This window comes from Emericellopsis atlantica (genome assembly GCF_019669845.1).
Source record: "Emericellopsis atlantica unplaced genomic scaffold F5Z01scaffold_11, whole genome shotgun sequence".
NCBI classification, from domain to species: domain Eukaryota; kingdom Fungi; phylum Ascomycota; class Sordariomycetes; order Hypocreales; family Bionectriaceae; genus Emericellopsis; species Emericellopsis atlantica.
Genome location: NW_025764713.1, coordinates 201,403 through 222,696, shown reverse-complemented (window position 1 = coordinate 222,696; position 21,294 = coordinate 201,403). Strand labels below are relative to the sequence as shown.

The following is a 21,294-nucleotide window of genomic DNA, read 5'->3' as shown; positions in this document are numbered from 1 at the left end:
TTTTCTGAATGAACTCGCAATAGAAACAGCGACAATATCCGAGTCTTCAGACAGCTAGCTAACTTACAAGTGTGTACTTGTAGCTGACAGGCGGTCCGTGGTGGGGCCGGCCATCCGGTCAACGGCCGGGAAGCTTTCGATTCTATTCGTACGGAGGAGGCCGGTCGAAATGTGGTCCACGGGGATCGTGGTTCGTGCGTGCTTCTGACACAATCATCGCCTGGAGCTTGACACGCAATTGTCTCCTCTGGTGCGTGAGTTGATGCCAATCCAATTCAGCCAAGGGACTGTATACTTTGGCTGGCCCGGCTAGCGCTGAACCCAAAGTCCACCACCATGCCTTACCCCGCGAAACTGTCCCTGAGAGAACAGGGCTTCGAGCGGCAATCTGAACCCTTCTTGTTGGGGTACTCGGTCTGCTGGAGGTGCGCCAACCTGTTCCTCAGCCGAATTCCAGACTGGCCCATGGCCGGCTGAGCAGCTTTCTGGGTTGGCCAGCAGGCAGCCATTACCCCTCGTTGAAAGACGTGATGCCTGATCGCATCACAGGCGTTTTCGAAAGCCGCTGGCTGAGCTGAATCGAGGAAGTCATGTCCAGGTGGTTTGGGTAAGGTATCGCGATGCAGGGGCCAGCCAGCTGCGCGTTCAGGTGCCGCTGCAGACCAGGGAAATCGAAGTGAGACTGGATTCAAAGAACAAACAATCTGAGACGTGATAATGATGAAGAATTCGTGCCTGATCACCGGCACAGGAGGCAACTACGAACCCGATCGCAATACGTACGGACCTTCCCTTCCGGCGGGAAGTTGTCGTCATCCCGGGTGAATACTGAATAAGTGTAGGTACCTTGGGCAAGTATTAACCAAGCACCCCTTCCTCGACGCCCAATTGACCTTGGGCCATGGATATCCGTCCTCCTCTTGCATCTCGACCTTTTCCTACAATCAAGCACGCAAAACACCAATCTTGCTCCCTCCTCACATCCGTCACCAATATACATTTGTCTCGTGCCGTTTCCAGTCAAACAGAGTAGTGGGTTCCACTCACTCATCAGCACTCACCAGCCCGGTCTGCACGAACGCGCAGCATCAATCTCTCGGTGATCCGCTCCCTCCGTCCGGCCTAAACTAAGCTATCCGAGGCCGAAGCCATCGATCACTCGCGACATAACCTATCTCCTATCGGCCCACGCATCTCTGTAAATAACAATGTCTCGTTCTGTAGTCACCCAGACTATCACCTACCGCAAACCCGACACCTTGCCTCCCGTTTTCGTTGCTGGGTCTTTCAGCGAGCCAGCATGGACTCCACTGCACATGGAATATGCTCTCGATATGGATGGCGAGTATGTCTTCACCCGAGAGGTCCGCTTAGTCCCAGGGCGTGAGTATCAATTCAAGTTCCGGCTGGGGAATATGGATATATGGGCGATCAGCCATCGTTATCCGACAAGTGAGTCTTGTATAACATGTTTCGTCTTTATCGAAATCATCTGACCAAGCAGCCTTTGACGATGAGGGGAATCAGAACAATTTGCTCAAAGTCGAACCGGAGTACACGCAGCCAGCTCAAAAGAGCATGCCGGGCAAGGTCCTGAACGACAAGGGGATCGTCAACATTGAGGACAGTCCTTTGACCAAGCCAGTGGATACGTCTGCGCGCAATGCAGACGACGAGTATTCATACCAGGACTGTGACCCAGTACAGTCGCCGCTGTTCGCGCATGAGTCCTTTGGCGCATATGAGTTTGCCAATGACGGCCTCGAACAAGACGAGTCCGTAGCCATGATACCGAGGCTTTCCAAAACAGCGTCAAAGGATTTCGCTGCCAATGAGGCCGATCCGAACGATCCAATGGTCGAAAGTTTTCCCTCTGAGCGCGGACCTGTCATGGATGCCTTGCGCAAGATCCAGTCCAGCTCGAACGATGATTCCCTGCACGCAATCAAGGCATCCATGTCGCCTTTTATGGCTCCAAGACGCGAAAGCGTTGACTCTGCGACCGATGACGTTGTATCGACCGAATCGCTTAGCCCGACGAATAACTCCATGCTGAGGAAGCAGAATATGATGCCCGCACACTCAGGTCTATTCACGACAAAGTCCACCGCATCTTTGGGTTCCATTGCTGAGGAGGATTCCAAGGAGCCAAGATCAGTCACTCGCACTTTGGAAAAGGGTGGGAAAGGTGCCAGTCAGCCGCGTAAGACCGTCTTTGAGGGCCTTGATTCCGGGCCGAGTGACGAAGACGAGGGCGTCGTTCTCAAGAATGCGAAGGTAATACCCACCCAACCATGCCCGCACATGTTGGTATGAACCCCGTCATATTGACACCCCACAGGCTCGGACCGACGAGAGTAATCATCAAGTCAAGAAGTGGTTCGGGGTCACCGGATAGGACCGCACACTGAGACCTCCGCCATCAGTGAGGAGAGACATGGGCAGAGCAGAGGGTGAAAGCCCAGCTCGCGGGACGCGAGTTTGCCCTGGTGGCCCGTATGTGGCTTGTGGCCCTGGAGCAGTGAAGTAGGCCGCACTCAAACTCTCACTGAGTTATCGGCTGACCTTTCCCAGCGTTGTAAAGATGGGCCTCGTGGTTGCAGTTATAGGGGTTGCCTGGTGGCAATTATCGCGCGTGTTTGGTAACTAGGGAAAGGCGCCTCGCAAAGACTGGAAATGACCTTGCCAGCATAATTAGCAATACATACTTACAAACGATCAATAAGTGTTTGCTTTGATCCAGGTTATAATATGATAACATGGCCAAGATTCCAAAACCCGTCAGTCGCGACTTTTGCCCCCCTGGCGGTACGTACCGTTACAGCCCCACACAAAAAAAAAGTCGCCGTCGACGTGGATCGTCGCGTTTAAACTCCGTTGACCAACTTCATCTTAGCAAACACCACCGACCACATCCCAACTTCGTCCATGATGCGACGTGCAGCCTCCAGCCCAGCTTGCTCGTCCTGCTTGGCGAGCTTGTCGGCCAGTCGAAATTTCACACCGCGCATCACCCAGCCATGGCTCCCACAAATCCGCCATGCGCACGCCGCCGCTCGAGCCAGCACAGAGCGCCCGTCCCGCATGGTTCTTGCTGAGAACGTTGGGCGCGGTCGCTCTGGTTCCCGGACCCGCCGCGAGGGTCCCTTCGGTAACCTGAATAGAAGAACTGCGAACGTCGACCCACGACGCCTGGCCAACGAGCGGGAAGCTGCCGACCGCAGGCCCTCGAGGGGTGCGCCGCGCAAAGACGAGCCGAAGGACGACCGCAAGGCGATGAAGATGCAGCGGATACTGGCCGGCGTCCCACATACGAAGCGCCAGGTCATCAAGGACAAGATGGCTGGGTATGAGGACTTTGATCAGTTTGACCTCTTGCCGGTGGTGAAGGAGGCGTTGATGGGGGAGGTATTCAGGGGCATGACGGATCTGAAGCCGACGCCTGTACAGCGACTCGCGCTGCCAGCACTCCTGGGACAGGACACCAAGACAAAGTCGGCTTCCGGCAGCGAGTCGGGCCCTGATTCCTACCTGCTTGCCGCCGAGACGGGGTCGGGCAAGACGCTGGCGTACCTGCTACCGGCGATCAACGCGATGAAGAAGACGGAGGCCATGGATGAGGATGTCAAGGCCTGGGAGGAGCGACGCAGGACGGAGATGGAACTCCAGGCGGCTGGCCAGGTCAAGCGCAAGGCGAGGCCCTTTGACGAGCCACACCCTACCATGGCGAGACCCAAGGTGATTGTGCTGGTGCCGACGTCTGAGCTTGCGCAGCAGGTGCTCCGAGTGTCCAAGTCCTTGTCGCACGTCATCAAGTACAAGGCGGAGATGATATCCTCGGACCTCAAGCCCCAGCAGATCCAGCGCAACGTGTACGGGGCCAAGGGCGTGGACATGATCATCGCAACACCCCACCTCCTCGCCTCCATCGCCGACTCGGACCCCAACGTCTTGTCCAGGGTGAACCACTTGATCATTGACGAGGCCGACTCTCTCCTCGACCGAAGCTTCTCCCCGGTCACGACCAGCATCATCGAGCGCGCCAGCCCCTCGCTGAAGCAGCTGATCTGCGTGTCGGCCACCATCCCGCGCAAGCTCAACAACTACCTGGCGACCAACTACCCCAAGATGCACCGCATCACGACGCCCAATCTGCACGCCATCCCACGCCGCGTGCAGCTGGGTGTCATGGACGTCAGCAAGCCGCCGTACCACAACAATAAGGACGTCGCCTGCGCCGAGGCGCTCTTCACCATTGGCCGCGAGGCGGCGCAGCACGAGGGTCTGAACAAGAGCGAGATTGACGTCCGCCGCGTCATCGTCTTTGTCAACGAGCGGGAGAAGACGGAGGAGGTGGCCAAGTACCTGCGGAGCAAGAACATTCAGGCCGAGGCGCTGCACAGGGACACGCCTGAGACGCGGCACGGCGAGATCCTGGAGACGTTTACGAGCAACGAGGCCCTCACCATCCCGGCGCCGACCAAGCCGAGCGCCATGAAGCTGCCCAACGTCAAGGCGCTGGTGGTGACGGACCTGGCCTCAAGGGGTATCGATACGCTCGCCGTCCGGCATGTGATCCTGTACGATGTGCCGCACACGTCGATTGACTTTATCCATCGCCTGGGCAGGGCGGGTAGGATGGGCAGGCGAGGAAGGGGTATTGTCCTGGCGGGCAACGATGACCGCAAGGACGTGATCGCCGAGGTTAAGAGGAGTATGTTCATGGGACAGGCCCTAATCTGATCTTGCGGTATCACCATGGTTCAGACTGTAAGGTAATCAATTTGGCGTGTACAATACTGTATGGATAGAGTGGCAGCATGGCTGGCGTTGTTGGTGGGCAGCGTTTCAGGACACACATATCTCAGAGGCGTTCTGGCATAGACATTCTCATCATGTATAAACTATTCTGTCCAAATCCAATGAAATTTAGGTTATCAGAGGGATGTTGTGATATAAAGGAGAAGTGTTGATGCTGGGAAGCCCAATACATACCTAGTCCAGTCCAGTGTTTTGAGGTGGGGCGCGTCCATCGCGTCTCGACGCGTCGGATCATATAGTTGTTTCCCCCCCGTCATGCACCACCCTCCTCTAAGAATTAATACCGCCCACATCTTCACCAGCAAGCATTCATATATCGATCGAGTCTCGATCTACGGGAAAAGCTTTAGAAAAACTTGCAACCACATTTTCAGTTCACCTCACGCAGACTCTCTGCGCGCGAGTGGCGACAATGCCTCGCCCCAAGCGAACGCGCCAGCCCGTCGCGGCCCCAGACGACGAAGAACCACGAGGACGATCCCGCGCCACACGCAGAAGCACCAGCACGATGCAGGCCGCTGAGAAGACGCGCGACCAGGCCCTCTACGCGCTGGCGACGGAAGATCCTACATCCACCGAACATGACACGTCCATCGAGGTCGGCCGCCGTGCGACGACCCCATCGCGACGCGACACCACAGGCCTCGATCTGGGCGACTCCATGTTTGGGGACCTGGACGAGTCCTTTGATCTGCCGCGCGATCTGGATCACTCCTCTCTGGCGGCAGGAATAGGCGGCAGCTCAGTCATCAAGCCCCGCTCACGCGCCTCCAGCATCATTGGGAGAAACGACCCTCCCATCCGGCCAAGCAGCCGCGGTGGCGCGACGCCGCTCATGAGCTCGACGTTGAACTTTGGCAATTTCAAACGACGACCCAGGGAACCGAGTATTCTGGGCACAAGCAGGAAGGCGGTTGGTGATACTACGGGTACCACAGCCTCCAATACCACCTCTACCTTTGCGCGCGGCCAGGAGGAGAGCGACGAGGAGGAGGACCTAGGATTGACACTGGAACTGGAGGGATTCGAGGAGCCAGAAGCGGAGAGCACGCCCATCAGCCATAGGCGGAGGACGAGGGCTTCTCTGCGGCAGGACAAGGAGCCGTCCCCGGAGCTGCCTGACTTGAGCAAGGCTTCTGTCAGATCGAGAAAGAGGAAGAGTAAGGGTGATGAGGCGGTCGGTGGTAGCGATCGTCCTGAGAAGATGTCACGCACCGAGGAGCCCACACGGCAGATGGACGTCGAAGAGGAAGAGGTCATTCCCCGCACGCAGTCTTCTCCGGCACCCGCCCCTGGAATCGATGTGCTAGAGGCGGCCCGGATGGTTGCGGCCGCGGAGTCCTCGTCGGAGTCAGAAGATGAGCCAGAGCTCGAGTCTGAGGCTCGAGCCGCACCCGTCATGACAGTTGAGAGCGACGCCGACTCCGACCCTGACACCGACTCGTCCCTCTCAGAACTACCTTCACCGACCACTCTCCCCGCGCGCCTCTTCGCCCGTCCTGCCACGCCCGATCAAAACTACGCCGCGCCTCCCTTGTCTAGCGCCTCTGAAGTCTCCGACGAGCTGTGGCCCGACATCCACGACCTGGCTAAGCGCCGCGCGCGCCAGGCCAACGCAGACGACGATCTGTCGAACGTGTCGTCCCCCCCATCCCTGACTCACTCGCCAAACCATCAGCCCAGGGCAGCGCGGGGACGGTCAAGGACGAGGCGCTCGCCTCCACCCTTGACCACAGCCGATCTGGCGAATCTCATGCCCAAGAGAAGGCAACAAAGACTCGCAGAGGACGAGGACAACGACGAGTATGACACCACAGGCATCAGGCACGGTGAGGATGAGCTCTCGTTTGTCGATTCGCGAAGAATGCAGAATCGATCAACAGCCCGATCGGCCTCTCGCAACACAAACGCCAGGAACAAGTCAAAAGGTGGCAGCCGCAAACGGGGGACATCACGCAGACAGACCAAGACATATTCTCGGCGTGACGTGGAGTCGGACAAGGAGAATGAGAACGAAGAGGTGGACGAGAGCAGATATGATCCGGTGCCGGATGAGACATTTGATGGGGACGATCAGGTCAGGGAATACCCGGAGCTCAAAGCTGCCGCGGCCAAGTTCCAGCGCGTGGATCAATGGCAGATGGAGTTTGAGAGTGCCGACGAGGAGGACGCTGCGGAGCTGGAGGCGCGGTAGCTGGCTGGAAGATTCACGCGGGAACATGAGGAGTTGGCGGTGCGTGGAGCTTCTGTTTATACCTTTTGGGTGGTTTGGAGCGATAGTCTCCGATTGTACGGTGTCCATGAATATGATCTCTTTGAACATTGATGCAATTCAACCTACACTAGTGAAGGCACGGGAGTCCCCCACTCGGCCCAGAACCAGATCAGGAAGATAGATCCACTGCCTCTGTACGGTGCTCGACGACTTTGAGCAAGGGGTCCAGTACATTCGGATCTCGTAGCCCAATAGTCACGTCATCTGGCAAGCGGCCGGACATCATCAAGCCCTGCACACGTTAGCATTGGGATGCTGGTACCAAAGCGGAACCGCAGGATACATACTCTCTTCACATCTTCAAAGGGCGATTCTTTCGCTGTGTATTCTCTGATCACCTCCTGCATGTCAAAGTCCACGTACACTCTCGTGTCTCGGATGCGCACAAGCACATTGTCCAAGCGCATAAACAGGCGACAGAGCAGCAACATCCTCTTCTCCATGACTCGGAGCTTGGCGCTGTACACAGAAATACCATTGTCGTCGAGCTCGCTCTCGTACAGGACCACCTCGTCAAAGAACAATATCGGATCGCGCCTCTTGAGAAGCTCAATCGGAATGGTCTTGTCGGTGGGCGTAAAGGGGGCACTCCCCGGCTGGAGCGACCCGCCGTACGTCGTCGAGTACGACCAGTCGTACGGCTTGACGACCTCCTTGATCTTCTGTGTCGTCCCCTCGCGCGTGCTCTCCCAGTCGCGGGCGTAGGCTACCTTGAGCATGTTGCCTCCCGTCTTGTCCACGGCATCGAGCGCCCCCTCGGCGTCGAAACCTAGACACCACCCATTCTTGTGCGCAATGGAGACCATGTTGTCGCCAAAGATCATCTCCGGGATGGGAATACCGAGACGCTCTGTCATGGCGTCTATAGGTCCGGATTTTGAGATAGGCAGCTTGCGTGTGGATATCGTGAAGCTCCCCTGGGTGTGAGATGATGTGGCTGCGGAGAGGGCCTGAGGCGAAGGGAAAGGTTCATTGGGCGAGGAAATATGATTCATTCGAGGGGCTTGATGAAGCCGACTGGACGTGTCGGAAGATGCCATCTTGATGTCTGTGAGTACTGGTGACTGAGTCTGGGCTGATTCTTGTAGGGTAGCTCAGAGCACGCCAGCCAGCGGACTGATTGAAACTGGAGCTGCGCCCGAGTTAAATGAATCAGTCCACAAAATGAAAGGTCTTCTCTTATTCCGTACTGTCTCGTGCTTTACAATGGCAGACAAGTTCGCATGATGAGTTTGTAGTGGGGAGCTCCAACTCCAGCTAGTAGTGACCCTGTGCAACGACGGCCCCGCCGCTCACCGAGCACACCGAGTATAGACCCCCACCTCAGCCACGACTCGGAAGTGACCTTGACTCAGCCACCAGACACATGGTGGCTCACCACCAGCCGTTACCAGGGGAACATCTCCCCCTTGCAGTCTAAACAAGCCGCCCGCACTAGCGCACTGGGGGATTCAATACTTGAACATCATACCACGAGCACGACCTGCAACCTTTCACTCGACTAGGTTCAACATTCTTTCTCTTCCTCCAGAGTCGTTTCAATTCACTACAGTGACTCGAGAACCGACTGCCGCAACAATGGCCAGCCAGACCTTAGAAGCTCGTCTCGAGACGCTCACCGTCTCCGACGACTATGACCAGCTCGATGCTCCCAAGGTCCCCTCTAAGAGCAAGGTACGCTATACTTCTTCATTTTCGCGTAATCTGTACTGATTACAAGAAGGCTTCTGCTCAAACAGCGCGTCAGCCTCTCTTCAAAGTCGCCCTACAACCCTCGTCCAGCGCCTCGGTTACCCTACCCTCCCAAGCCGCCATCCAGCGCACAAAATCCACAGTCCCAGCGTCACCACCCCCCGCACGCAAGGCACTCCCCAGCAGCTCCCGTCCCTCGGCCGAAATCGACGAGCAGCAGCTGCAGCGCAACCCCCAGCTCGTGGACCAGCCCACCATCAAGCAATGGCACCTCGGCATGTTCGAGATTGGCCGTCCTCTCGGCAAGGGGAAGTTTGGACGCGTCTATCTCGCCAGGGAACGATCGAGCGGCTACATCTGCGGTCTCAAGGTGCTGCACAAGAACGAGCTCCAGGCCGGTGGCGGTGTCGAGAAGCAGGTTCGCCGCGAGATTGAGATCCAGAGTAACCTGCGCCACCCCAACATCCTCAAGCTGTACGGCCACTTCCACGACAGCAAGCGCATCTTCCTGATCCTCGAATACGCCGCCAAGGGCGAGCTCTACAAGCACCTGCGCAAGGAGCATCGGTTCCCTGAGTGGAAGGGTGCGCAGTACATTTCCCAGATGGCTTCTGCCCTCCATTACCTTCACAGGAAGCACGTCATTCACCGTGATATCAAGCCTGAGAATATCCTGGTGGGCATCCACGGCGAGATCAAGATCTCTGACTTTGGATGGAGCGTGCATGCACCCAACAGCCGCCGCAAGACCATGTGCGGAACACTGGACTACCTGCCCCCCGAGATGGTGAGGCCAGGCAGCTCAGATAACTACTACGACGAGAAGATCGATCTCTGGAGTCTAGGTGTGCTGACGTACGAATTCCTCGTCGGCGAGGCGCCATTCGAGGATACGCCTGTCATGACCCAGAGGAGAATCGCAAGGGCCGAGATGACGGTGCCAAAGTTCGTGAGCCCCGAGGCTACGGATTTGATCAAGAAGGTAAGTCTTCCTGCATGCCAATCCTTTTACGAAAGCTCCCGTACTGACTGATCAGCTTCTCGTGTTGGACCCCTCGAAGCGTCTTCCACTGGATCAAGTTCAGAAGCACCCGTGGATTACAAAGCACTGCGACAGCAGCCGGGGCAGCAGGAGGTGATGTTGTAGCGTAAAGACAGGAAGAAGCGTTGTGTACTGGTACTCAGTCGATCAAAGCATAGGGATGAAATTGGCGTTCAACGGTAACAAGACAGGATGGACACATGATGGGAGTTAGCATAGGATGCGGCGTTATGAACTTGATAGTCATTGATCAACAAAGCGAATGAAGACCTTCAAACCATAGTCTAGGAGAGTGTGGAATCATGGGTATCTTTGAATTTCAGCCAGAATGGAGATGCCAACAGCAACAACAGGAGCTCGCTAACGACATGTTACATGATACATATACATCGGACCGTTCGCTATCTATATACATCATCAAACGGACGGGTGTCGGCGAAGCAAGAATCCCACACCGAGTTAATGACCTTGGTGGCATGTTCCTCATCCTTACAACGAGGTCTGGCCATGACAGACTGAACAGCTCTGCGCCTCACACAGTCTTGGAATTGCTGTGTGACGCCCCACTGTCCCCGGGTGAAGAATTCCTTTGTCCAGCGACACTCGCCGCTGAGCATGGAAGCTCGGATCTGCCAACTTGTTAGCATACCGCCACTATAGTTTGATGTCATTCAAGGCAAGTTACCTCTGTGCAAGCCGCGTGCTTCAGGTCCTTGTCACCGACCCAGTCGACTTTCCAGCGCAGGTGATCCCACGCGTGGATCATCTCATGGGCCAGCGTGTCCTCCAGATGCTTGCGGTCTCTCACCTCGTTGGCACAAAGCAAGATGCCATGGTCAGGGCTGAAGCCGCCCGACTGCCTGTGCACATTCCCGTCCTCGTCTAGTCTAGCAGGGCATCTTCTACAGACGACATTGCTCTTGTCAAGTCGTCCATTGAGATCACCCGTCTTCTCGGACAAGAAACGGATGATGGGAGAATAGTTGAACAGCCAGTCACGATACTCATCGCACCGCTTGCAGTCTCTCTCCTCGTGCACTTTGTACCGCGACTCGCGGAAATGAAACATGCCCTCCTTGGTCATCTTGCCTGTGAGGACATTAAAGTAGTTCATCCACCACTTCATCTGCGGGTCAAACCCCGTTCGGGCAGGGTCGTTGACCATCTCGCTTGGCGCAGAACCTGGGGAAGACGAGCTTGCGGGGGTGGAGACGTTGACATTTTGGCCGGTAGGAATTGTGGCGGGTGGTGTTGACGTCGATGAGGACGGTGACGATGATGAGGAGGATGACGACGGTTCGGTGGTCCCCATGCTGGTGATTTGGGCCGGGAGGCGATATGCAGGGCTATGCAGAAGACTAAGGGTAGGTAGGAGGTGGGATGTCGCTGTTGTCGTCACCAAGCGTATTCTCGTCGATAGTCTGTTGTGCGGTACTAGTACGTAGTAGTATCTTGGGAAATGGAGCGAGCCAAGCTTGTTGACGATGCGATGGACCCTCGGGCTGCCCAAGGACGGAATAGCGGCAGAAAGGATCGTGGAAGGGTCTCCAGTCGGAGGGGCAACTTGGCAAGACCCTGGAGATGGCGTGAATGCCGAGCCTGCAGGCTGATGAAAGGGAAATCTACGGCTGACGAGAGGCGCGGGCGTGGACGGAGTCGACTCTGTGTGGTCTGCGCGTCTGTGTGAATGTCGGGGACGGACGCTCTGCGGACCCAATCGCTTCGTCACATGCGACGAGGGGTGGCTGGAATCGGACAGACGGACGGCTAGGGCGCTGAAACGCAAAATGGGCGCGAAATTGACGAGTTTTTCGTGCTTCCGGGAGCGGTCGTGTCCGGCTCGACCGCAAATGTCGACACGGGTACAGTTTCGCTGAGCATCCAGGTGAAGTCAAAAATTCTGCCAGGACGATGTCCGTGGGCAGCCCCATGCGTGGCGCGCATCATGCTGGGCGGTGAGCGAACCAACGCCGAGTAATGCGCAGGAAGAGCGGGCCCGCTGGTGAGCAATGACGCTGGGGTCCCCAGAGCGACCATTCAGGGCGCGCCTTTGCACCTGCCGGGCGGAACGGATTCTGGCCAGTGGATGAGCTCGTACAGTGTGGTACCGTACAGTGCAGCGCAAGGCATGTACCTTTCATCTTTTCCAGTCGTCGCGCATTATGCACGGCTACCTGCCTCTAGGCAGGCTACAGCCTGGCCCAGCCTGGCTACAGTGCCCACGTCGCCTAGAGAATGTTTAAACCGCACGCTACGTCAAGACTAGTTGCGGAGGTCGAGAGTGGAGCCCTCAGCATCAGCCCGCGCTACGCCGCACCCAGCAGCCAAACAGCGTCGCAGCGCCAACAGCGGCCATGGGCACAAGAGCCTCGGACGCAACGTCAGACATCCCATGCAAGTTTTCACCTCGCATCGACAGCAACCCGCGAACCATACCCCTTCTCCCCCAGAATTGCACCCGCTCGCATACATATTCTCCTCTGGCCAAGAGTCCCACAAGCGAGACAGTACCGCCGCAGGCTCAATTCACGAACCAGGTTAATACCGCGCCACTGCTTGGCGTGCTTGATGACGAATGAGATGGATGGTGAGTCCACACCATGAACCCTCGGGAAGAGACCTAGGGGTCGCCCTCAGCCTGAGAACCCTGGTGCCAGTGCACCTGCAGAGCCTTCAGCTGCAAAGCATATGTCAGGGTTCCACTCCACTTTCATCCACAGTCGAGGGTCATGTACTCATGTACCTTGCAACGCTTCAATGAACGTCAGGAGATCCGACCTGGGAGTCGTCAGTGACGGCCCTCTCGACAGTTTTTACTTATACTCGCCGCGCCCCGTTGTTGTCTTGTTTGCTTCGTTCTTCGTTTCTTCTCCCATCTTCAACTCATCTGCTTCCATGCCTGTTATGCTTTAGCTTCAGCATCCATATCACGTCCACTCTGTTTCTCCTCCTGTCCTCACTTACACTGACGATACCTCCTTTACCTCCACAGCCATGACGAAAAGGTCCCCTCATGCGATGACTGTAGTCATCAAGCTTGGTATGTTATTCCACACCTCTCCACTAAAAGGCACGACTCTCATACTTGCCAGGCACAAGCTCTATTGTGGACGAAAAGACACATGAGCCCCTACTGCCCATCTTGACCTTGATTGTCGACACGGCAGTCAAGCTCCGCAAGAGCGGACACCGAGTCGTACTGGTGTCCTCGGGTGCCATTGGCGTCGGCTTGCGTCGTATGGACGTCGACCACAGGCCGAAGCATCTCTCCCAACTTCAGGTAAGCATGATCATGCCTCATCCCAATTGCCACATGGACGAAGACTAACACGCGACCAGGCCCTAGCCGCCATTGGACAATGTCGTCTAATGAGCCTGTGGGATGGTCTCTTCCAACATCTAGAGCAGCCAATTGCTCAGATTCTTCTGACTAAGAATGATATCGCCGACGTACGTGCCTTGTTATCCCGTAATGACTTGGACACACTAACACAATCCATAGCGTACGAGGTATCTCAATGCTCAGAACACCTTCAACTCGCTTCTCGACATGGGCGTCATTCCCATTGTCAACGAGAACGACACTCTGGCTGTGTCTGAAATCAAGTTCGGTGACAACGACACCCTGTCGGCCATCACCGCGGCGATGATTCACGCCGACCACCTCTTCCTCATGACTGATGTCGACTGTCTCTATGACAAGAATCCTCGCTCGAACCCTGACGCCAAGCCCATTGAGGTTGTCGAGGACATTAGCGAGATCGTCGCCGATGTGTCCAGTGCTGGCTCGTCAGTAGGCACTGGTGGTATGGGCACCAAGCTCATCGCCGCCAGGCTCGGAACGTCGGCCGGTGTTACTGTCATCATTACCAGATCCTCCAACCCCGGCAACATTCTCAACATTGTCAACTACCTTACCCTCCAGTCGCGAGCCGGCACGCCAGACGATGAGGTGGAAGAGCTCTCTCTCATCGCTAGCTCTACGTCCCTGAACCTGATGGCACCTTCCGGCCCATCTGACGGGCCGCCCCTCCACACACGCTTCCTTCCCTCTTCAGAGCCCATCCGCGATCGTCACTTCTGGCTGCTGCACACGCTCAACCCCCATGGCACCATCTACATTGACCAGGGCGCCCACCGCGCCTTGGTCAATAAGGCTGGTCTCCTCCCCGTTGGTGTCGTCGATGTTGAGGGCAACTTTGCATCCCATGAGCCAGTCCGCATTGTGGTGGTCAACAGATTGCCTACACCCGGACCTGACGGCAAGATGCGCGGCGAGCTTGAGGAAGAGGTTGGCCGTGCCATTGTCAACTATGCCTCCGCTGAGATCACCCGTATCATGGGTCACCAGAGTCATGACATCGAGGAGGTTCTCGGCTATGCCGACAGCGAGTACGTTGCAAACAGGCAACACGTCGTCTTCTTCCGCAAGGATAGCAGGCCACCAACGCCTGTGCAGACACCTGCGCAGACACCTGCCATTACCCCTGGGCAGACACCCCTCCAGACCCCTGGAGCTTGATTGATTTCATCAGCGCAGCGATGCATTTGCATAAAGTGAGATGGGACTCCAAAAAGTTGCCCTCTTCCCCGGTGTTTGGAGTATGGATTTGCTGGTTTATTTTTTCATACTGATTTTTGGACACGGCTACGCAAGTGTGTCATGCTTCCACAAAAGTTACACACAATGATCAAGTACAGTACTTTTTCACATGAAGGATTTCTCAAGGCTTCAACCCAATTGAATCTAAGAATGATTTACTCTCAAGCAACTTTCACGGCTTCTCCTGCTGCTACAGTGATCAATGTTCTCCTCATTCAACTCGGCTGGCCAATTCTTGACGAGTTACCACGCTCACGTTGCAACCGGCAGGGCTCATGAACATTCAGGCTCGATTTGGCCCCCAAGGCGTGCTAATGAGGGGTATTTCACACCCTCAAGCCTGCCCAGGGGTAGCCAGTAGTACGTAGATCTGGAGGGGTAGAGGGGTAAAACTCTGCGGGCCGGAAAAGCTTCTCGGAAGAAGCTTGCTCCGGCTCCGTAACAGCTTCGGCCGTTTCCTGGAAGGAAGGACTGGAGCAGCTGCACGCGAGCCACCAGTACGTAGCCCAATCACGAAAGATCCAGCAATTAGGGTCGTCCCGACGATTGCCAGCACCGCAACTGGTACCCCTCCCCCACTTGTTGGACACCTCCAGAGGAATCGCTGCGCTTCGAGTTTTCGTGACTCACGCGCACTTCCTCGTCAAGATCGTATTCCAGTGGATGACGCCGCCTCGACGACTGACCGGTCCCTGTCTCGCGTTCCTGACACGTCAACGACCTTCAGCAACAGCCCCCCGTGCATTCCACTCGCTGCCCTCGTCGACATCGACATCGACAAACGCGTGCCGCCGACACCTTTCCTCGACGAGACACCTCTCACGGATACAAGTCAACAGACGGAAAGACGTCAAGCAAGCCAACATGTCTGCAACCACATTGAAGGGCCAGCCTCTCGACAAGGCCGTCCTTGACGCCATGTTGAGGCGGCGCATGTTCTACACTCCCTCCTTTGAGATTTATGGTGGCGTCGGTGGTCTCTACGACTTCGGCCCCCCAGGCTGCTCTCTCCTCACCAACATCACAGACATCTGGCGCAAGCACTTCATCCTCGAGGAAGACATGCTTGAGGTGGACTGCACTGTGTTGACCCCTCACGAAGTTCTCAAGACCTCTGGCCATGTGGACAAGTTCGCCGACTGGATGTGCAAGGACCCCAAAAACGGCGAGATCCTGAGAGCCGACCACTTTGTCGAGGCTGTCCTGGAGGCGAGGCTCAAGGGTGACAAGGAGGCCCGTGGCCTCAAGGTGGAAGAGAAGGACGACCCCAAGAAGAAGAAGAAGAAGGCCAAGTCGGAGGCCATCAAGTTGGACGACGCACTTGTGAAGGAGTACGAGGAGGTTCTTGCCAGGATCGACAACTATGGCGGTCCCGAGCTCGGTGAGCTGATCAAGAAGTACGACTTGCGGAATCCCGAAACGGGCGAGCTGCCCTCGGATCCCGTCTCCTTCAACCTGATGTTCCAGACTACCATCGGCCCAAGCAGCAACTCGCCCGGCTACCTGCGCCCCGAGACTGCTCAGGGTCAGTTCCTCAACTTTGCCAAGCTGCTCGAGTTTAACCAGGGTGGTATGCCCTTTGCCTCTGCATCCATTGGCAAATCGTACCGTAACGAGATTTCGCCCCGTGCCGGTCTTCTGCGCGTGCGCGAGTTCTTGATGGCTGAGATTGAGCATTTTGTCGACCCTCAGGGCGGCAAGAAACACCACCGTTTCCCTGACGTGGCGGACGTCGAGCTCGTCTTCCTCGACCGCGAGACCCAGCTGGCTGGAAAGACAGAGACGAGGAAGGTGGCTGTTGGTGAGGCTGTCAAGTCCGGCCTCGTCGACAACGAGACTCTGGGCTACTTCCTCGCCCGTATTCATCTTTTCCTCGCAAAGATTGGTGTCGACCAGTCAAAGCTGCGTTTCCGTCAGCACATGCAGAATGAGATGGCTCACTACGCTGTGGACTGCTGGGATGCTGAGCTGTTGACCTCGTCCGGCTGGATCGAGTGTGTTGGTTGTGCCGACCGCAGCGCATACGACTTGAATGTCCACGCGAAGAAGACCGGCGCTGCTCTTGTTGTACGGTCTCGTTTGGATGAGCCTATTACCATTGAGGAGTGGGAGGTTGACGTCGAGAAGAAGAAGTTTGGCCCTCTGTTCAAGAAGGACGCAAAGACCGTCGAAGCCGCCCTCATGGCGTCTTCGCAGGAGGACCGTGAGAAGCTTGCCAAGGAGTTGAAGGACAATGGCAAGGCCACCATCACGGTGGAAGGCTACGGCGACGGCAAGGCGGAGATTCCTAGCGATGCCATTCGGATTGAGTTCCGCAAGCGCGTGGAGCACACTCGCGAGTTTACTCCCAACGTCATCGAGCCATCTTTCGGTATTGGTCGCATTCTGTATGCGCTTATTGAGCACAACTTCTGGACCCGTGGCAGCGAGGGTACCGACGAGGCCCGTGGTGTAAGTCTTGGCCTACAAGACATTGTGGAAGGAACTGTGCTAATATGATACTAGGTCTTGTCTTTCCCACCCCCGGTTGCTCCCACAAAGGTTCTGATTGTGCCTTTGTCGTCTAACCAGTCGTTCAAGCCTCATCTGAAGAAGCTCTCGCAACGCCTGCGCAGCATCGGCATCTCCAGCCGTGTGGACGACTCGTCAGCAAGCATTGGCAAGCGTTACAGCCGTAACGACGAGCTTGGCACCCCCCTGGGCATCACCATTGATTTCCAGACCCTCCAAGACAACACGTTCACTCTGCGTGACCGTGACTCGACGAGCCAGGTGCGCGCTGAGGAAGACAAGATCGTCGAGGCCATCAAGTCGCTGGTGGACTCGAGCAAGACCTGGGCGGATATCCAGAAGGAGCTTCCCGCATTCGAGGGTCAGGAGGTTGACGTTGCTGTGAGGGAGAAGTAGAAAGAGGAACGGATCATGTATGCATATTTAGCGGCATGGGCACAGGGCCCGGTATCCAAGACCTGGCATAGTCCAATGAATCTGAAGCCATAGAAATAGTGTACAGCAGCCCGATAACAATCATTGTGCGACCGACGCCCTGATATTCGAGCGCATACTGACGCGAATCTATCCTTTGTATGACCCAAGGTGCAGCTACCTCTGGCTATCACGAACGTGCCACCGGCTGCTTCCGAGCGTGTGCGAGTATGTGCCTTTAGCCCTTGTGCCCTTCTGTCACCACGTACTAGGAAGGATCTCCAGCCACCATGACAGGAGGTAAGGTAGGTACCTTACCTTACCTCTTACCTTACTTCGAAGGTAAGGTATCGTATCACCACTTCCTTGGTAAGGTAGCCGGCTGATGGCGAGCTCCGTCTTCTCACAGTCTACCTATTCTTGTTATCCGCCATCACTCCCCCTTCCACTCGGACCATTCCTCCATCCACGTCCTTTAGCGCATTATATGTTTCCCCCTTTATTCTTGATATCAACATCTCGCCCAGGAGTCACAATGGCGCCACCACGCAGTCCGGCGGCTGAAATGCTTGCACGACTGCGAGAGAAGCTGAGGACCAGCGCTCACACACCTGGCGCCGACCTGTTTGCTACACTCGGGGACGACTCCAGTTGGATGCCAGAGACTCAATTATTTGCGTCTTCCACACCAGGCGCCGTGCTGGACCGTTGCCTCTTCACATATCGATTTGAACCCCGACTCTGGAAGCTAGTGCAATCGCTGCCGCCAAGCCAAAAGAATGCGCTCCTTCATTGCCTACGACAGAGTCTCTTCCACACCGACTGCGTACGCCGCAATGAGCTTGTCGATTGTTTTGGATGTCATCAACGGCCCCAGAGACAAGGTGCACGATGGTGCACTGTGGCTTGCCAGATCCGCTTCACGACGCAACACGTGTTTGCCGCGAAAATGTTGACCAAGACCATTATATGGCTGGACAACCTCCCAGATTCTGGAATCAACCTCAGAACAGACCCCGTCACATTGAGGGCGTTCCCCCTGCATCATGTCCATGGGGAGATAAGCAAGATGACTCACACGCAATGCTCAGTGCTGTTAAGCCTTTATGAACCGCTCGTCTACTCGTGCTTCAACAACGAAAACTTTGACGCAGGGCTTTCCCCGGGCGACCAAGTATTGCTCTCAGGGTTAACAATACGTATTGGCAAGACAGACTCTGCTGGCTTCGAGCTTACGTTGGGCTTGCCCACAGAGGAAAGCCGCAAACGCCCCATCCCGGACGGTCTCGATTTATGGCACCCGACAGTTCGGCGGATGGCGAGACTCGCTTCCAACGCTTTCTGGCAGATGAACCCGTGGAGAGAAGCTGTGCCTGGTTACAGAGAGGCGCTCCTGGAGATGAAGAAACAGTTCCCCTTCAAGGTCGACGATATAAACATCATGCTAGGGTATCTTGCCTCAGTAGACTCAGATGGCGTTACCCTCCGTCTGTGGAGAAATTACAAGTATGCTGTCGTGGTATCGCTGCTCACAAGGGATGTTGACCATGCCTTGGAGGCCTTCGCAGACCGACATGAAAGGTGGTTGGACACATTCACAAAGGAGAACGAGCTCATCCGCCGGAGAGTGGAGATGTGGCAATTGCGGCTGCGTGATTTCGCACAAGCCGGAGGCGTAGGTGTATACATTCTGGGATACTCCAAGGAAGAGATGGCACGCTGCCGTCCCAAGTGGCGCAAGTTGAGGGAGTAGTACGACTTTGATAACATTACGTTTGCCCATGCTATTTCTGTCCACATGGAACAGAAGCTCCAACTTGAGGCAGAGCTTGACGGATGGAGCCCACACGTCAAGTGCAAGGCCAGGCGGACGACAAAGTACCAACTCGCAAACGCCGCCATGAAAGCACTCAATGACGAGAGGAAGAAGGTTGGGCCTCGGATTAGAGAGCCGGCGAGCGTGAAGAATCCTGCATCTCCAGAGAAGCCAAGCCGGGCGACAAAGCCTGTGACAAAGCCTGTGACAAAGCCTGCGAAAGGGCCTGCGAAAGGGAAAAAGAAGGGGAAACGCTGACAGAAGTGCTCCCTCGGGCCTTGAGAAGGATCCCAAGTCAGTTGTGGCGATGGTAGGGGCTTTTTCTGTACACAGCGATGGAGCGTTTGTATTTCATGCTCTTAAATTTTGAATGTCTTCAGCGAATGTAAATCTGTACTTGGATCATTGTGATGCGCCATTCTCATCTAGTAGTCAAGGCACAGGGCGATTGGAATGCTCGTGCTATTTGCACAGAAGCTTTACGCATAGAAAGAAAACTGGTATTTTCAGGGAGAGTGTGTGTACTAAGGCAACATAGCAAAACGCCCGACATGAGTGAACGCTGGTTCTTGCGGTAAACCAAAACAAACGAATCCCCAGCAATCGCAGACTTGGGTGATTGGAACCGCAGCAAACGGAAAAGAGATGCGGGTTGACCCTCGCCTAGAAACACTGATGTCACCACTCATACGATCACACGACACGAATTACAGCTGAATGTGGCCTTGGCGGCCCTCGTACTGAGGCGGGGGCTCCTGGTCGTCGGCCTCGGTCTCCTCCATGAGACCAGTCTTCTCTTCCTCGGCAGCCGGTTCGGTAGGGCGAGCCTTGGAGTCAGGAGACTTGCGGATGATCCGACGGAAGTTCGTGATGACCGCAATGAAGCCGCAAAAGCCGATGAAGAGACTAAATGATGTTAGCAGTGAACGTAGGTAGTTAACCAATATAAACTCACAGTGCAAAACCGACGCCTACAGCGACTAAAGTCAGGACGGGGAGTGCAATGTCGATCGCAACGAACTTGATCAGACCAAGCCAGTTGTGGGCGTGGGCATGGTGACCATGGCGTCCAGGACGGGGATGCTCTCCATCGACTTGGGCGTGAGGCTTGCCGTGGTGGCCGTGATGGCCGTGGTGCTTCCTGCAGCCAGTCTTGAGACCCTTCCACGCCTTATCGATACTCTGCTTGACCTGGCAGAACATGCTCTCGCAAGCAGGTCGACTCTGCTCCTCCATGTGCACATCGCCCAATAGGATCTCATTGTTGCGGGCCTTGATGAGCATAATGTTGATCTTGGGGATGTCGTCGATGAATTGGAACCCGACCTCGATGATGTTCAAGGAGATCTTGACGACCTCCAGGGCTTGATCATCATCACGCCCCATGGGGGTGACAGCCAAGGCATAGCCAAGCTTCTGCTCCTCCTCCTGTTCACCCTCAACCACCGCGGCCATCAGGTCACCGCGCCACGGGTCGGTGCTGGGATAGAGCTCAAAGCCGTTCATGGTCAGCCGGGTGCCGTCCTCCACGGCAAGCTCCATGCTGAGGTGGGTTTGGTCGCCTTTGCAGCCGCGGCATGGTACATCCACCATCTGGCTCATGGCGTGGACGGGAATGCCGCCGGTGACGGCGTTGAACGGGAGCGCGCTGAAGGCCTCCTCGCCGTGATCGATGGTCTCGGGAACGACGAGGAAGGCGGCAGCCGAGGCCGCCATGAGTATTTGGTGCAGAATCATGGCGGGCAGCGTGTGTATTGGCCGTACAGTCGCTGTTTTTGTTGTATGTGAATGTGCAAGTTGCTGGAAAGATGATAGATTCGATGGTTCTGATGGACAATGAGAAGGAAGACGTCAAATCAAGCCAAGGAAGATGGTTTGGCGATGATGAATGATTGGAATGCGCAAGGGCACCTGAAATCTACGTAGTAAAGGGAATGGATGCTTCGGGTGGCGAAGTCACACGAAACGCGCAATGACTGAGGCGCACGGTCTGAGGGGGAGCCGTCACACCCGTAGTCGTCATGTTAACAGAGGGACAGCAATTGCAGCCCACTCCTATGCCATTTGTCAGGTAATCTTGTTAGTGCATATGGGACATGGCGGAGGGCGAGGCCTTGGTG

General features: G+C 55.9%; 10 protein-coding genes across 10 annotated transcripts; 7 read left to right on the top strand and 3 right to left on the bottom strand.

Annotated features, from left to right (window-relative positions):
• Window positions 1–859: 859 nt before the first annotated feature.
• Window positions 860–2,605, top strand: F5Z01DRAFT_62013 (uncharacterized protein). Its single transcript, XM_046261128.1, has 3 exons — window positions 860–1,461; window positions 1,505–2,277; window positions 2,342–2,605. Exons 1-3 carry the CDS (start codon window positions 1,209–1,211, stop codon window positions 2,396–2,398), a joined length of 1,083 nt encoding a protein of 360 aa, XP_046118872.1. The 5' UTR covers window positions 860–1,208; the 3' UTR covers window positions 2,399–2,605.
• Window positions 2,606–4,804, top strand: F5Z01DRAFT_62014 (P-loop containing nucleoside triphosphate hydrolase protein). The gene is made up of 2 exons (XM_046261129.1): window positions 2,606–2,780; window positions 2,897–4,804. The coding sequence occupies exon 2, from the start codon at window positions 2,929–2,931 to the stop codon at window positions 4,741–4,743; it is 1,815 nt and encodes a 604-aa protein (XP_046118871.1). The 5' UTR covers window positions 2,606–2,780; window positions 2,897–2,928; the 3' UTR covers window positions 4,744–4,804.
• A 264-nt stretch (window positions 4,805–5,068) lies between these two features.
• Window positions 5,069–7,128, top strand: F5Z01DRAFT_653447 (uncharacterized protein). Its single transcript, XM_046263361.1, has one exon. It carries the CDS (start codon window positions 5,234–5,236, stop codon window positions 7,013–7,015), a length of 1,782 nt encoding a protein of 593 aa, XP_046118870.1. The 5' UTR covers window positions 5,069–5,233; the 3' UTR covers window positions 7,016–7,128.
• A 77-nt stretch (window positions 7,129–7,205) lies between these two features.
• On the bottom strand, window positions 7,206–8,091 carry F5Z01DRAFT_621215 (TIP41-like family-domain-containing protein; the record flags this gene model as incomplete). The annotated part of the gene is made up of 2 exons (XM_046261188.1): window positions 7,206–7,328; window positions 7,384–8,091. 2 exons carry the CDS (start codon window positions 8,089–8,091, stop codon window positions 7,206–7,208), a joined length of 831 nt encoding a protein of 276 aa, XP_046118869.1.
• Window positions 8,092–8,488: 397 nt separating this feature from the next.
• On the top strand, window positions 8,489–10,030 carry F5Z01DRAFT_61835 (kinase-like domain-containing protein). Its single transcript, XM_046261030.1, has 3 exons — window positions 8,489–8,770; window positions 8,820–9,770; window positions 9,826–10,030. Exons 1-3 carry the CDS (start codon window positions 8,675–8,677, stop codon window positions 9,925–9,927), a joined length of 1,149 nt encoding a protein of 382 aa, XP_046118868.1. The 5' UTR covers window positions 8,489–8,674; the 3' UTR covers window positions 9,928–10,030.
• F5Z01DRAFT_61832 (metalloprotease ATP23) lies at window positions 10,027–11,297 on the bottom strand. Its single transcript, XM_046261028.1, has 2 exons — window positions 10,516–11,297; window positions 10,027–10,459 (listed from the first exon to the last, which is right to left on the bottom strand). The coding sequence occupies exons 1-2, from the start codon at window positions 11,140–11,142 to the stop codon at window positions 10,232–10,234; spliced, it is 855 nt and encodes a 284-aa protein (XP_046118867.1). The 5' UTR covers window positions 11,143–11,297; the 3' UTR covers window positions 10,027–10,231.
• A 1,389-nt stretch (window positions 11,298–12,686) lies between these two features.
• On the top strand, window positions 12,687–14,604 carry F5Z01DRAFT_722440 (glutamate 5-kinase). Its single transcript, XM_046266601.1, has 4 exons — window positions 12,687–12,870; window positions 12,923–13,110; window positions 13,170–13,280; window positions 13,333–14,604. Exons 1-4 carry the CDS (start codon window positions 12,825–12,827, stop codon window positions 14,350–14,352), a joined length of 1,365 nt encoding a protein of 454 aa, XP_046118866.1. The 5' UTR covers window positions 12,687–12,824; the 3' UTR covers window positions 14,353–14,604.
• Window positions 14,605–17,483, top strand: F5Z01DRAFT_653426 (uncharacterized protein). Its single transcript, XM_046263360.1, has 2 exons — window positions 14,605–16,884; window positions 16,939–17,483. Exons 1-2 carry the CDS (start codon window positions 15,097–15,099, stop codon window positions 17,338–17,340), a joined length of 2,190 nt encoding a protein of 729 aa, XP_046118865.1. The 5' UTR covers window positions 14,605–15,096; the 3' UTR covers window positions 17,341–17,483.
• On the top strand, window positions 17,339–19,405 carry F5Z01DRAFT_61640 (uncharacterized protein). The gene has a single exon (XM_046260908.1). It carries the CDS (start codon window positions 17,744–17,746, stop codon window positions 19,109–19,111), a length of 1,368 nt encoding a protein of 455 aa, XP_046118864.1. The 5' UTR covers window positions 17,339–17,743; the 3' UTR covers window positions 19,112–19,405.
• Window positions 19,406–19,796: 391 nt separating this feature from the next.
• Window positions 19,797–21,126, bottom strand: F5Z01DRAFT_61548 (uncharacterized protein). Its single transcript, XM_046260867.1, has 2 exons — window positions 20,130–21,126; window positions 19,797–20,080 (listed from the first exon to the last, which is right to left on the bottom strand). Exons 1-2 carry the CDS (start codon window positions 20,909–20,911, stop codon window positions 19,882–19,884), a joined length of 981 nt encoding a protein of 326 aa, XP_046118863.1. The 5' UTR covers window positions 20,912–21,126; the 3' UTR covers window positions 19,797–19,881.
• Between the last annotated feature and the right edge of the window lie 168 nt (window positions 21,127–21,294).